The sequence below is a fragment of the Equus quagga genome, chromosome 5 (assembly GCF_021613505.1).
Source record: "Equus quagga isolate Etosha38 chromosome 5, UCLA_HA_Equagga_1.0, whole genome shotgun sequence".
Taxonomy (NCBI): Eukaryota; Metazoa; Chordata; class Mammalia; order Perissodactyla; family Equidae; genus Equus; species Equus quagga.
The window spans coordinates 93,384,698-93,398,590 of record NC_060271.1 but is presented as its reverse complement, the minus strand read 5'-3'; the positions used below and the strand labels follow the sequence as shown (position 1 = coordinate 93,398,590).

The window sequence follows — 13,893 nt, the reverse complement described above, 5'->3', positions numbered from 1 at the left end:
CAAGAATGTGTAATATGTAAGCTGTAAGTCAGCCCTGGCCAGCTCTCTCAAGATATTCCTCCTTTTCCATTTATTTTCTTCCTCTACTTCTGAACCCCAGAAAAACTCAAGTTTTTGTTTTGCTTTATTTTCTTCACACTGTTTAGAGATCACGAGAAAGAGGCAGTCATTTGGATTGAAAGTGCTACTCTCTAACTTGGGGGTTGCTTGCATACAATAAATATTTCTACTTTCTGGCAATGGAGAACAGGATTTTTTCTAAATAAAAAATAATTATAGCTACACAGTCATTTTAAACTTATTTCAAAATTTATTCTGAGCATTAGAAAAGTATGACACTAAACATATGTCTCAATATTGAAAGGTATTAAATAATACTGTTTAATACCATATGCTGTAATATAATGCCCTCTATGGACTAAATTATAGCACTTCAACATTAACTACTGAATTGAACCTTAAGACATGGAGAAAGACTTTAGTCTAGAAAATGAATGACAATACAGGTTAAAATAGCAAAAGATAAATGAGCATTTTAAAGTCTATAAACAGCTTCATGTAAGCTGCTAAAAATGAATATTAAAATCCATAGAGAAAGAAACTGAAAGTGATATTATTCAATGAGAACTAAATAAATGCTGACTTCCTGCATTAAAATCGAAAACAAATACACAGATATTCCAAAAGATCCAAAGCACTTTTAAATTTGGAGTTAAAAAATTAATAGTCATTAGGCTCTGAACAGATCTTTTAACTTTTAAGTTTTCATTAAAGTACACAAGTTTGGGGGAATCTTTAAGGTCATTTTAATAGCATGATTCAAGCATTTGTTTGAAAAGTCATTTGTTAGGGTAAGCAAAAATCCACAACTCACTAAACTTCTCAGCCCAAGTGAATTTATTTCATAAGTCAATTATAAAACATTCCATAGATCTCGTTTTCTATCTACAACACTAGATGGCACTAACACCCTCAGTACAGTTCAATGTCCAACCCACAGTATGCAACTTGGCAAAAACTGTGTTCTCAGTTTTCTGGCTCTTCCTTAGGATTGTTGCCCCATACTAGGGAACTAGATTGGAATATCACGGCAATAGGAAAACAACTCCACCACCAAAAAGGCACAAGGGATAAAATGATCTCTGACCAGAATTCAGAATCAATTTTAACTATATCAGAAATGTAAAAATGAAAGTATAAATAAGTAAATAAATAAGAAGTTATAGATTTTCCTATGTGAAAATCGAAAATGTCCACTAAAATATAAAGTAAAATAAAAATTACTGGGAAAACTACCAGGACAAGAGTTTGCAGCCTTTGTATATAAAAAACTCTCATAAAATCAGAAAGAGAGGACCGTCTAAATTTAAAAATGGGCAAAGGGTATGAACAGGCAATTCACAAAAGAAATACAAATAGCCAAAAAATATATGGCACATGTTCACCTTCACTAATAATCAAAGATCAAAAGAGCAAGACAGCACTTTAACCTATCAAACTGGTAAAAGTTTTTTAAACAAAAAAGACCAAGTACGGAATGTCTGGAAGGATACATAAGAAATAAGTCATAGTAGGCAACTCTAGAAAGGAGCACCAGGCAGCTAGTTAAGACAGGAAGAAGACTTACTGTCATTGTACTTTTTGAATTTTGTACAATGTGGAAGTATTATCTATCCAAAAAAATAAATAATATCAATTGTTGGTGACAATAGAGAAATGAGTGTTTTCTCACTGTTAGAAGAGTAAAAATTAGTACAGCTTTTCTGATAGCCAATTTCTGTCAAAACTCTTAAAAATGCTCATATCCATTTACCTAGGGTTTTATTTCTAGTAATTTATGGAAAATAATAATTCAGAGATATGTAAACCATGTTTCAATCTAAAGAGGTTAATAACAGCATTATTTATAAATAAAAACGTTGGAAACAATCTAAGGGTCCAACTATAGCAAATTGACTGGCTCAGTTATAATACATCCAATACCAAGGACACTCAAGCATTAAAAAATCATGCAGCAGAAAAATAAAGACAGGGAAATGTTGGCATTATATAAGATACTGCTAAACTTTTTAAAAAAGCTATAAACGTTATGTAAAATATGATCCTAATTTGGTAAAATCATTTATTGTTCATAAGGTATCCATATGCACAGAAAATAGACTAGAAGAATATATTCTAAAATACTAACAATGATTATGTCTGGCCAATATGATTACAAATGTTTTTCATGTCAATGCTTTTCTCTGTTTCTCAAGTTCGTGCAATGAGCATATATTCCTTCAGATTGCTCCATGTACTGTTGCCTGATTTCGCTGCTGGTTAGCAGGTCCTTGAAATTCTGATTACTAAAATTACTGAAGCTCAAACAGATTAAAACATTTGTCCAAGGTCACACAGCTAATCAGTGATAAAGCCAGGATTAGAACTCAGGTCTGTAATATTCCCAAAACGAAGTATTTCAACCACACTATATTTAGCAATATCTATCTTTTATGCTACATATTTCATATTTATTTTCAATCTGTATTGAGCCCATAGCAAGCACTAAAAAAATTCTAATTTGACGATGTCACATTTAAGTAAATATAATTGATTCTTTTACTAACAGCCCATTTCTAATTTAGCTACATTGTACATTTACTAATAGCCTTCCAGTTAAAGGTATTTCTACGCAATTTGTTAGATTAAACATTTTAATTTTTCAGGGTACTTAAATATCTTACTTTTATCAAATTAACTGCTCCCTGTCATAATCAAAGTCCAACTAATAATTATCCAAAAGTGTCCTAAATATGCTCTCTAAAAATATATTTTAACCAAAAAACTAAACCTTAATATCTACAATGGTTTAGTGGGAAAGCTCAAAGGCTATACAGTAAAATTTTTAAATTAATGTAAGAAAAATGTTTTAAGTCATAAACACCATCAGAAAAAAGCTCTTATTCATGAACACATTTAAGAAATATATAAAATTTGGTAAGGATAACTTTTAACTCTTTACCTAGATAAATAGGCCCTTTTTAAGTGAGTTCTTTATTTTGGCAATACTACTTGGTTAATCCTGGATATCACATAATTTAAGTATAACGAATAAATAATCAACTTGTGCTTGGTTTACACTTCACTCACCAATAGTTCCAACAGGTCAGCAAAACACAATCTATATTTTGATTATGAACTGAAAATATTCTGTGCATTAATGGCAAACCAAGTGACAAGCACATATTAAGCAATCACTAATTAAGTCAAGATCTCAGTAGTTTAGATGGGAGACATTAGCACCTTTCTTCACCAATAACCTACCAACAACATAGATAGCAGCTGTCCACCAAAATAGGGTTATTCAGTCTCCACATGGAAGCAAGAGAATTTTACTCTTGTCCTGACATTCCTATATATGGAAGACTAGGAGAGAAAATGTACATGGTAGCCAACTTTCTTGACTTTTTAAAAATGTCTTGTATTGGTTAATGCCCACCAACACAACGGGTATGTAATAAAAGCAGCAGCACATTGGCTGTCTGCTAAATCTACGACAACAGCTGCTCACTCCAAAATGGGGAATCAACTGCAAAGGGGACAAAACCTAGGTTGGAATTCCAGCTCTTCACCTATTGGAAAAAAGATCTTCCTTGTGAAATCAGATAAGAACTAATATAAATAAGAGAGTTAGCCCAATGTCTGGAACACATTAGAATCTCCAATGTATTATGCTTACTACATAGTTACTTAACATCCCTAGACTAAGGTTTTGGCATCCATAAAATGGTTCCCTCTTTTAGATTATGACAAAGACTAAATAAGATAAATATGTGAAAGTGCTTGATGCTTAGAAGATTGCCCATAAATGGCAGTCTCTCCTTTCCAGGAAAAACGAGGAGAATTCAGTTTGTTTTCTCAGCCTTTCAAAATTCTCAGTTTAAAAACCTCCTAAATAGAGAGAAAGAAAACCTAAAACTGAAAATAAACTGAAACAAATTAATCTAACTGTATTTCAAATGAATACTATAACCACACTGAAGGTGGGGAAAGGGAGAAGAGGGGGAAAAAAAACTAATCCAAGTAACTTGTATTCTACCACATACATTCAATCTTGGGTAGAGTTCGGGGAGGTAAATTTGCAAAATAATTCCGAACTCTTTTATTACGTTTATTATAATAATATTAAAAGTATCCTAAAATTCTTTTAGATTAAAAGGTTAAACAAATGAGTAAATATATTGGTGATGTTAGGAGCCTAGGTTCTCACTATTGAAGGAATATACAAATATGAAACAAGGGAAGAAAGAAATAATCCTCTGGGAATGGATTGGAATTGGAGGTATCTGTGTGAACTCATGATTTCATAAGTATATGTATGTGCTTATGTTTATTTCTATGCATGTATGTAAGTATTTCCTAGCTCTGTCTGCTGAAAGAGCTAAAATGGAAAGACTCCACACTAGTAAGAAGCACAGCTAGCATCCAGCTGCCAATCTTTAATACTATTCCCCAGTAAAAGGAATCAGGGATCCTTGGAGAAACGGCTGATTCCAGAGCTAGGGCAGAGTTAGGCATAAGGTAAGTATACAACATTTTGTTAAGCTTGAAAATAAGAAGTGCCTTCCTCTCCATCCAAAAGAAGGATAGTTGCACATCCTTGAGCCAACCTTAAGGGGAGCACTCCAAATCTGGGACAATTTACAACCCCAACAATTAAGTACAGTAATGAATTATAAACCATTGAGGGGAAAACAGAAATTCACAGATCCATACTGACAATTAATTAATTCATGGAAAAAGATGGCTCTTGCTAATAGTAGAATGCCAAAGGTTGATTGATAAATGCAGAGGGAATGTTGGAATTGAAAAATTATCACTTTGCAACCTTAATAGTAAAGACTGAATCAAGCAAGAATCATCAACAGATACTAAATCGAGGGAGTGAAGATTGACGGGGAGCAGAATATTTGCATGGTCTTGAAGTGTCACTCTTCAGACTGCTTATTAGTTGTAAGGGAGAAAGAAAGACAGTAATTTTACAATAAGGGAATCAGGGACCACCTTGACCAGATGATCAAAATTAACCTCATCAATGAGGGACTGATGGATAGTGGGTACTTCCATATATGATACCATGAGAGGGGCAATACACATCATCTTCATTTTGGCCATGAACCCATAACCTCAATCTAATCACTAACAAACATCAGACAAATGCAAAATGAGGAATGTTCTATTAAAAAGGCAGGAGGGGGACGCAAGGAGGGACCCTGAGGCCTAGTGGTTAAGTTAGGTGTGCTCCACTTCAGTGGCCCAGATTCGGTTCCTGGGCATGGACCTAGACCACTCAGTGGCCATGCTGTGGCAGCGGCTCACATACAAAATAGAGGAAGACTGGGAACAAGACATTAGCTCAGGGCGAATCTTTCTCAGCAAAAAGAGGAAGAGTGGCAACAGGTGTTAGCTCAGGGTCAATCTTTCTCAGCAAAAGAAAAAAAAAGGAGAAGGGGAAGGGTCTGTGTTCTTCAAAAATGTTAACGTCATAAGAGATAAAGACTGGAAATGTTCCAGATTAAAGGAGCCAAAAGCAACATGACAACTAAATGCAAAACTTAGCACTAGACTGGATCTTGTAGTAGAGGACACTATAAAGGACATTATTAGATCAATGAGCATGACTGGAATACAGATGGTAAATTAGGAAAAAAAAACAGTGTATCAATGTAAATGTATGAAGTTAACAGCTCTACTGAGGTTAAATAAGAGTATCTCTTTTTGAAATATTTAGGGATAAAACAGAATGTATATAACTTATTCTCAAATGGTTCAGGAAAAACAAGGATGTATTTATGTATTCATATCTAGTTATCTATAGAGGAGAGATCACAAATGATAAAGCAAATGGGGAAAATGTTAACAGGTAAATTTAGACAAAGAGAGTAAGATAGTCTTTGTACTATTTTTATTTTTGCAATTGTTTTTAAGTTTGAAGTTATTTCCAAATTAAAGTTAATTTTAAAACAGCAATTATCTTTAAAAAAGTAACAAACTCTCCTAAATGATACCACTGGTTTTTTTTTTCATTCTGCTTAATTCCAGTCATAGAAAATTTAGCATCTAATGTATCATAAACCCTCCTTTAGCATAGATTGGTTTTCCGTTTAGTTCTGAATAAATCTAAATGTTTCTTTTCACTAAGTCACCCATGGCCAGTCTGCAAATTCATCTATGTTTCTAGAGTAGTTTTCTACGTACTGACTATAATATCCACACATCTACACCTGCCTCAAATATACCAAAACGGGATCTGGAAAACTTTTACCATATTTATATAAATGAACAGGTCTCTGTGTTTACTTACATTGGCTTTCTGTAACTTTCACAGAATCATCTCTTCTGTGAAGCCATTCCTAATATTCTAAGGCAGAGCTAGCCTCTCTGCACCCTTAGCATGTGTTGGTGGACTTCCACTTTTAATCAACATATACTTATATCCCTGAACAGTCACTCCTATACCAAACTGAGACTTCTGTGCATCATCTGAGAAAAACAATTCAATTGTCATGTGGTAGCACTGCCTATCAGTTAACTATTCTTCTCAGAAGTTTCATTATCTTGGTCTATATATATGCAATATTAGAATATTTTATCTTATACCTTTGTTATTTTATTTTTAAAATAAGTGTAAAGTAAAAAGTTAAAGTGTCAATAATAATAATAATATTTTAAGCAAAAGTAGAAACCATCAGGGTACCAAAAGAATAAATCTTCAGCCACAGATTTTTTAAAAAGTAAATAAAGAACATATATGAAATGCTGAGCCTAGATCATTAAAAACTGCTTCTAAACAATGAAGTATAGTGAAAGAGAAAACAGAATGAATGTTCATAATTATGAACTGAGAAAAAAATCAGTCTTTACATTTCATTATTAAGAATACAATTCAATACAATTCCTTTATCAAGGGAGGAGGAGGAGACTAGTATTCATTTTTTTATGAAAAATTTCATCCAAAAATATCAATAAGGCATCAAAGTCTGCATCATAATGTCTTGCTCATCTCCCTTACAAAATCAGTCTTTCTTCCCAAAATTAAAACTGAATTCTGCCTACAAATGTCACTTAAAAAAAAGAACAAATCGTAGATAAATTACCTGAGGAAATTAGTGTTGCTTTTTTTTAATACTTGTCAATGCTTAAATGTATATTCAGTAATAAGACCCCGAAAATTTTTTAAATCACCGAAGTATATCATAATGAGAAACGGTATAAACGTTTAGCCATCTGAGAACAGAGCCTCCCCTGTGTTATATCACACCAGTCTCTTGTTGCACTTTGGTACATTTGACTTCAATACACTTAACCCACACTTTGAGGAAGAAAGGGAAGTGCCTGCACCCTTATAATATATAATACAATGTTTAGCTATGTCCTTATCAGTCTGTCTCCACGAGCTGACTGAAAGTTGCATGAAGGCAAGACTTAAGCCTTAGTCTTCATCTTTTTCCCCCCAAAAATCTAGTACAGTGCTTGGTATAAAGTACACTAAAGTAACTACCCACCTGCTAATAACAGATGCCTGTTAGAATTAAGTCAAAGAAACCATCAAGTCGCAAGGACCTAATCTAATCCCTTTCCTTTTATAGAAAAGGAAACTAACCTCTAAACAGATAAGGTAGTTGTCAGTGGTACAGTCAAGACTAGAACTCATGTCACCCATATTGTTCTTATTATACCACACTGGGTTTCCTTTCCATGACTTTTGTAGAATACATACATTGGGTGTATCCAAATAATTTTCTACTTGCTGATTAGCTGCTATGATAATTAATATCAAAACAAAAAAAAGGTTGAGTAAAAGAAGCATGAGTAACAATTTTCTCAGAGAAGAGGCATTAATAACTATTCTCCAAAAAGAATGCTCAACCATTGCTTATACTTTCTTCTTCAACCATTCCAACTTAGCCTTCAAAGGCACTGCCCTCTTTTCTTCCCTTAATTCTAAACTGGTAAAGACAAGCCAAGATCCCCAGGTTTAGTGAAATCAAGCCAAGAAACAGCTGACTCCTGAAATACTGAAATATCTAAGTGCCCTCAACTACTAGAGAACTGCCAGCATTAAGTTTTGGGAGGGAGTGTTGGGGTAGAGGGAGCAGGACTTCACAGGCTGTTACAACCACTGCTCACATCCCTGCTTATCCTTGGTCTTCACTCACATTATCATCACTATGCTGCTCTGGGCTTCTCAGACTCTTTCTACCATTCTCTCCCAAACCATTTTACTCTGCTGTTTGAAATCCCCATTCTACTGTGAACCATCTTCCCTAATCTTCAACTTCTTTAGTGAACATTCCTGCCATCATCTCCCTTCACTAAACTTGGCTCTTCCTTGAGGATACTGCTTTTCCTGTGGAACTCTCTAAATGGAAGCTGTTTATTCTCCTGTACTGTACATACCTGAGGGAAAGGGGGGGAGGTCAGTATCTTCACCAATGCTGCTTCCAGTCTACTATTTCAGAGGCCTTGGGCAAAAGTCTTGAGCTATTCAGCTATGTCATCCTCTGTCTTTCCTTACTGCTTCCACCTACCAACCTGCTAGTTGCCTCATAGCCCTTTACCAAAGTCTCTTGTCCCTAGCTCCTAATCTTCCTCTCTACCCCAAGTCCAGCCATCATCCTGAGTGTCACATGGAAGAGCAATCCAACATCTTGGCCTTATGGTTTATTTGACCTCACCTCTAGCAACCTTCGCTCCATTCAACTTTAGCCCTTGCCTCCATGGCCAAACCCTAGCCATTAAAATCAACCTGGAATTCTAAATTCAATATCTAACAAACACACACAATCCTACTTTGACCACAACCTTCTATCATTCTGGTGTTCCTATTTTTATTCCTGCTACTCTCACTTCTTAGATCTAATTTGAACCTCAAGTTCTTTGAGCTTCCACTCGCCTATCTATCAACTCCCTCTCCTCTTTACATTCCTCAACTTAGATGCCACAGTCCATCACTTCAAACTACTCTCTTGCTTGTATCCTCAACTCCTTTGACTTATTGTCTTTCCACTGGGCCCATCTAGCAAAACACAAGCTTGAATCAATACAAGCATTTGCGTTCTCTGAACCCATACTCAGGCTGTTGGGCACACTTAAAGAAAAGCCACCCTACCACACAGACCACCCTTGAACTTTGACTGGGCTCTTAATGCAATACCTTTGTTTCCCGAGGCACAAGCTATTTCAGACCTGTTCTACTTACGCATGTTCCAGGTCATTCTCAGCAAATCACCTAACATACTGCTTTAAAAAATAAACTATCAAACAAGTCCCTCAACTTCTGGCCACAAAACCCTGGCAGTATCAACACCCATACTTTCTCTTCCATTCACTATAATCAAAGTCCGTCAAAATCCTTCCTCATGTATAACCTAATTCCTCCACCTGAATTCTGGACCTCATCCCATCCCCTCCTGACTCTCTACTAGCACCTTTAATTAGGCTTCCACTCCCATCTTTAAAAGAGAAAAAAAGCTCTTCCTCAACTCCACCCTCTCCCTTGTGCTTGCTAACACTTTCTCCAGGTACTTAATCTTCTTTAAAAATGTCAACATTTAGCATCCATTTGCTCAACTTCCATTCACTCCTCAACCCTAGCCCTGCCTACTCACACCACCTGCGACCGTCATGCCAACACCTTCCCTCCTTTTTGACAAAATCTCAATCTTTATCTTAACTGAGTTCTCTAGTTTTGGAAAATATTGACCAATTCTTTCACCTTTAAATTGTCCTCTTCTCTCGGCTCTTCCTACTTGGTTTCTGTGGGTTAAATTACTATCCCTGAGCCCAAGGCAAATATACACATACAGCTAATGTCTCTCTCAAGAACTTCATAATATCTACACTTCCTAGATGTCTCACAGGTCCCTTAATACCAACATATCCAAAACTAAATTTTTTATCTTCTCCCCTTAAACCCACTTTATTCTCTCATGTTCCCTAACTCAGTTTCTCATACTGCTATCCATGTATTTGCACATAGCAGGAACTCAGGGTTCCCAGAGTCACCTTTGACTCCTCCCCTTATCCTTCATGTCCATATCCAGTCAAACACCTAGTCCTATGTCTCCATGCTCACCCCAATGCTTTAATGTTCATAATCTCCTCTGTTTTAGATTATAGAAACAATCTCTAAACCAGTCTCTCTGCCACTAGTGCTACCCACCTCCAATACATAAGTATACTCAGTAATATACACAGTAATCATTACACATTTTTATAGAAAACACAGCTAAACTAGAATGCTAAATAAAAAAGACATGTGCAAATCACTTTACACAAATCAGATATGTGGGAAATGTAGAGTCAAAAGAAAAAAATGAGAATCAGTACTTTTCAGAAGAATTCATAATAGCACCCCTCAATTTATATTTTTCAACAAAAGTAAATTGAGTCTGTTACTCAATATGTGTAACTTTACCTATTACTGGAAAACACCACACTATACTGAAATAGAAACATGTTACAGAAAATGTTCTTTTGTTAAAAATTTAAAATGAAGTAATTCCTGGGAAAACAAAAGTAAAATACATCTGAAAATATTTTGTTCTAATACCTCTTGCTCTTCATGCTATCAGGAAACACTGAAGCACAAGGAAAAAAATAGACATTGAAGCCAATTCTAATAAAACAATTTTTCTAGTTCCCTGATGCAATATAAAAATGACCAGCGCACAAGAGCAAGGGTGAGTGATGAGTGCAAGAGGAGTAGAAAAAGCACTAAAACTTTAAACTGAAACAACAGAAAAGAATTCTTACCAATGTGATATATTAGACCCTATAAATGTAACATACTATACAAAAGGTAGTGAAATGTTCCATGGTTAGTCAGAAGGTAGCAAGAAAGCACAAAATAACATATGGACTGATTACCTGAAGTTTTACTCAGCTCTGCTGAAAATAAAGCAGATGGTGATCTGTTCTCTTTTTCTGAATCAGAAGGAGGTTTTTTCTCAGCTTCTTTCACAAGAACTTGGGGTTTAACTATACTGCCTATCTCTGTTTGAGCGGCCAAAGCAGAAACCTCTGGAGGCAGTAAGGGCACCTTTGAAATATCAGACCTATCTTTGGAAAATTCATCTGGGATATGGACTTTATCTTCACCTTTAGGTTGCACATTCTTCAAAGAAAGGTCATGGGGCAATTCTGAGCAAGGCAATGACCCAGCTCCATCCTGGACACTGGCAATTTCACTTTTGTGGGATACTTCTAGGTCAGTGTATTCCCTGTCTAACTTAGGAAAAGAATCAGTTTTAGAACTGACAAATGTAGGGAACTCATCTATAATCTCAATTGGAGATGAATCTGAAAATGTTTCACTCTCTATTTTTGCTTCCTTAGCAATAAATAGGCCATCATTTGAATAAACTGCAGTATTGAGCTCCTCCATCTGCAAAGGAATTTTCTCCTTTTGGGTCAATGTTGAAACTTCAGGTAACAAGGTATCTTTTGTTGTGTCTAAATCGGGCTGAAAAGATTCCAAATATGGCTTTCCCCCCTCAGATGGTGGTGAAGCACTAAGTTTTTCCTTAACTTTCTGTTCTATCATTGACTCAGATGAAGTTTCAATGAGATTTTCTTTTACAAGTATCACAGCTTCATCTTGTTTTTGTGGAACTTCAGGTATTGAATCATCACTAAATAAGTCAACTGGTTCAGAATCAGGTGAGGAATCTTCAACTAGCTCAGAATGATCAGGCACTGGCTGTGCAACCTTTGCTGCTTCTGAATAATTAGAGAAATCTGGAGTTGGTTCAGCAGAGAGCTTTGTTTCTTTAATTAAATCACATGCAATAGATATATAAGCAGCTTCTGTTTCTTGAACAGCTACATTAATACTTTCAGGCTCTTTAATTTCTTCCTTTATTCCTGATACTTTTTTTAGTGGTACATTCATGGTCTCTTCATATGGTGGGGGATTTTCAGGCTCAAGTTTCATGCTTTCATAATTAACTGAAGGAGGAGCTTCTAATGGTGATGAACTGGGCTGTACTGTAGAAGCAGAAGCACTAGGAGCTACAGAATTTAATGGTGCTTCCATAACAATGTCAGGCAAAACTGGTGAAGGAGTAGCTTCAGATTCTTCAAATGATGGGCAAAGCTGTGCTACCGGGTAGAGTGACTCCTGCATAGCTTCTGATGTTTGAACCAAGTCCATTTTCGTTTCAAAAGCAATCTTTGCGCCTGTAGCTTCACTCAATTCGCTTTCACATGCTTCCTGTACTAAATCTGGGGTTAGACCTTCAGGCATGGTTGCCACTACTTCCTCTGTCACCTTTGATAAATTATCTGTTGTGACATAATCTGTCTCAGAATCCGGTGTTGCTACAAGGAAGGGGTTTGATGTTTTGGTGTTAATATTCTTTTCTGTCACAATTTGGGCCTTTTTTTCTTCTATTTTTTTTTCATCTGTCTTATTTTCTGAAGTATGATCTTCCAACAAAGGAAAAATGTTTGTTGAAATGTTTTCAGTTGCTGCTGGGTTAAAGGGAGCACATGTGATGTATGCTCCTGAACTATCTTTAACAGCTTCTGGTGTACTGGGAAAAGAAGCATCCTCATTACTGCTTTCACTATCTTTTTCACGGTTTGTTTGCTCAAGACTATCTGCCAAACATCTCTTATCCACTTTACTTTCCAACTTGCTCTCTATATTACCTCCAGCAGCCAACACATCACTATCTTGCTTATAAGTATCTTTTACTTCCCACACTCGGTCAAATGGTTTGAAGTCTGCGTATTCCTCCCTCATAGGAGCTCCTGCTGCAACTCCCTTTTCATTAAAACTGTCCTTGGTTTTTTCTGGAGATATAATTTTGTCCTCTTCTGTAACTGATTGAGTAAGGGCTATGGGTGACTCTTGTTGATTAGGAAGGATCTTATTACTAACTAAATCCTTCTCTTCATCTTTATTCTTCACAATTATTTCTTCCCCAGGGTTCGCTACTGTTATGGCAGATTCTGCTTTGGGAGAGCCACTGAATGATGATCCCATTTCTGAGTATTCCAATTCTGAAAACTCTGTTAAATCTCTGTCTACAAACGGATTTTTTGCCTTCTCTGAGAACTCTTTAGAATCTTCATTTGAAGTTTCTTGAAGTGTTCCTTTGGTGGGTAATGCTGCTGGTAAATTACCAAGGTATTCATGTTCTTTAAAAGAAGCAGCTGAGAGGGGAGACAGAGAAGGAAGAGAAGCAGCAGTTTCAAGCAGGACAGATGAGAAATCCTCTTGATCAGCAGAAACAGTGCTACCTGGCTGCTCCTTCAAGGCCATAATTTTTTCTGTGACCATGGACAGAAAGGAAAGTTAGAGAATGCCAGTGTTCTTAGGGTTACTGCAAGTTTTATGACAGATTCAAAATAGTGTTAGAAAAGACTTACTATTAACTAAAACTAAAGGTTAACAACACTTTAATAATTAACAATCAAGTAGACTTGAATCATTACTAAAAAACTAAAGTTACTGTCAATAAAACATGTGCATGGCTACAGAGGCAATTATATGCTATGCAAAGACATAAATCAAGTCTTTGAGAAAAACAAAGTACAATCAACTGAGAAAAGTTACTTTTTACTAGTGTTATAAGAAGAAGAAAAGATTTGAGAGAAGAGTTTGACAAGTATAGAAAAGAAAGGGCACTGCATACTTAAATGCCAGACTGGCATTCATTTACATGAAAGCCTTTGCGCTATAAGCAAGTAAACTGTATCTGGAGAGAAGGGATAGTTAATATATAAATGTAAATCCAGAGTCCAAGAACTCCTTACATATTTCCAATTATTAATCACGTTCTGCCAACTCCTCCCTTGGACATAGCATATAAAATGCAAATTCCAACTTTTTCAATAGACAAA

At 35.8% G+C, this 13,893-nt stretch overlaps 1 protein-coding gene across 1 annotated transcript in view; it reads right to left on the bottom strand.

Moving 5' to 3' along the window:
* RTN4 (reticulon 4) overlaps window positions 1-13,893 on the bottom strand; it is a 79,013-nt gene that overhangs the window by 38,365 nt on the left and 26,755 nt on the right. The window contains exon 3 of the mRNA XM_046661455.1: window positions 10,912-13,320. Within this exon, the coding sequence (XP_046517411.1) occupies window positions 10,912-13,320 (2,409 nt within the window). The remainder of the gene's footprint in view (window positions 1-10,911; window positions 13,321-13,893) is intronic.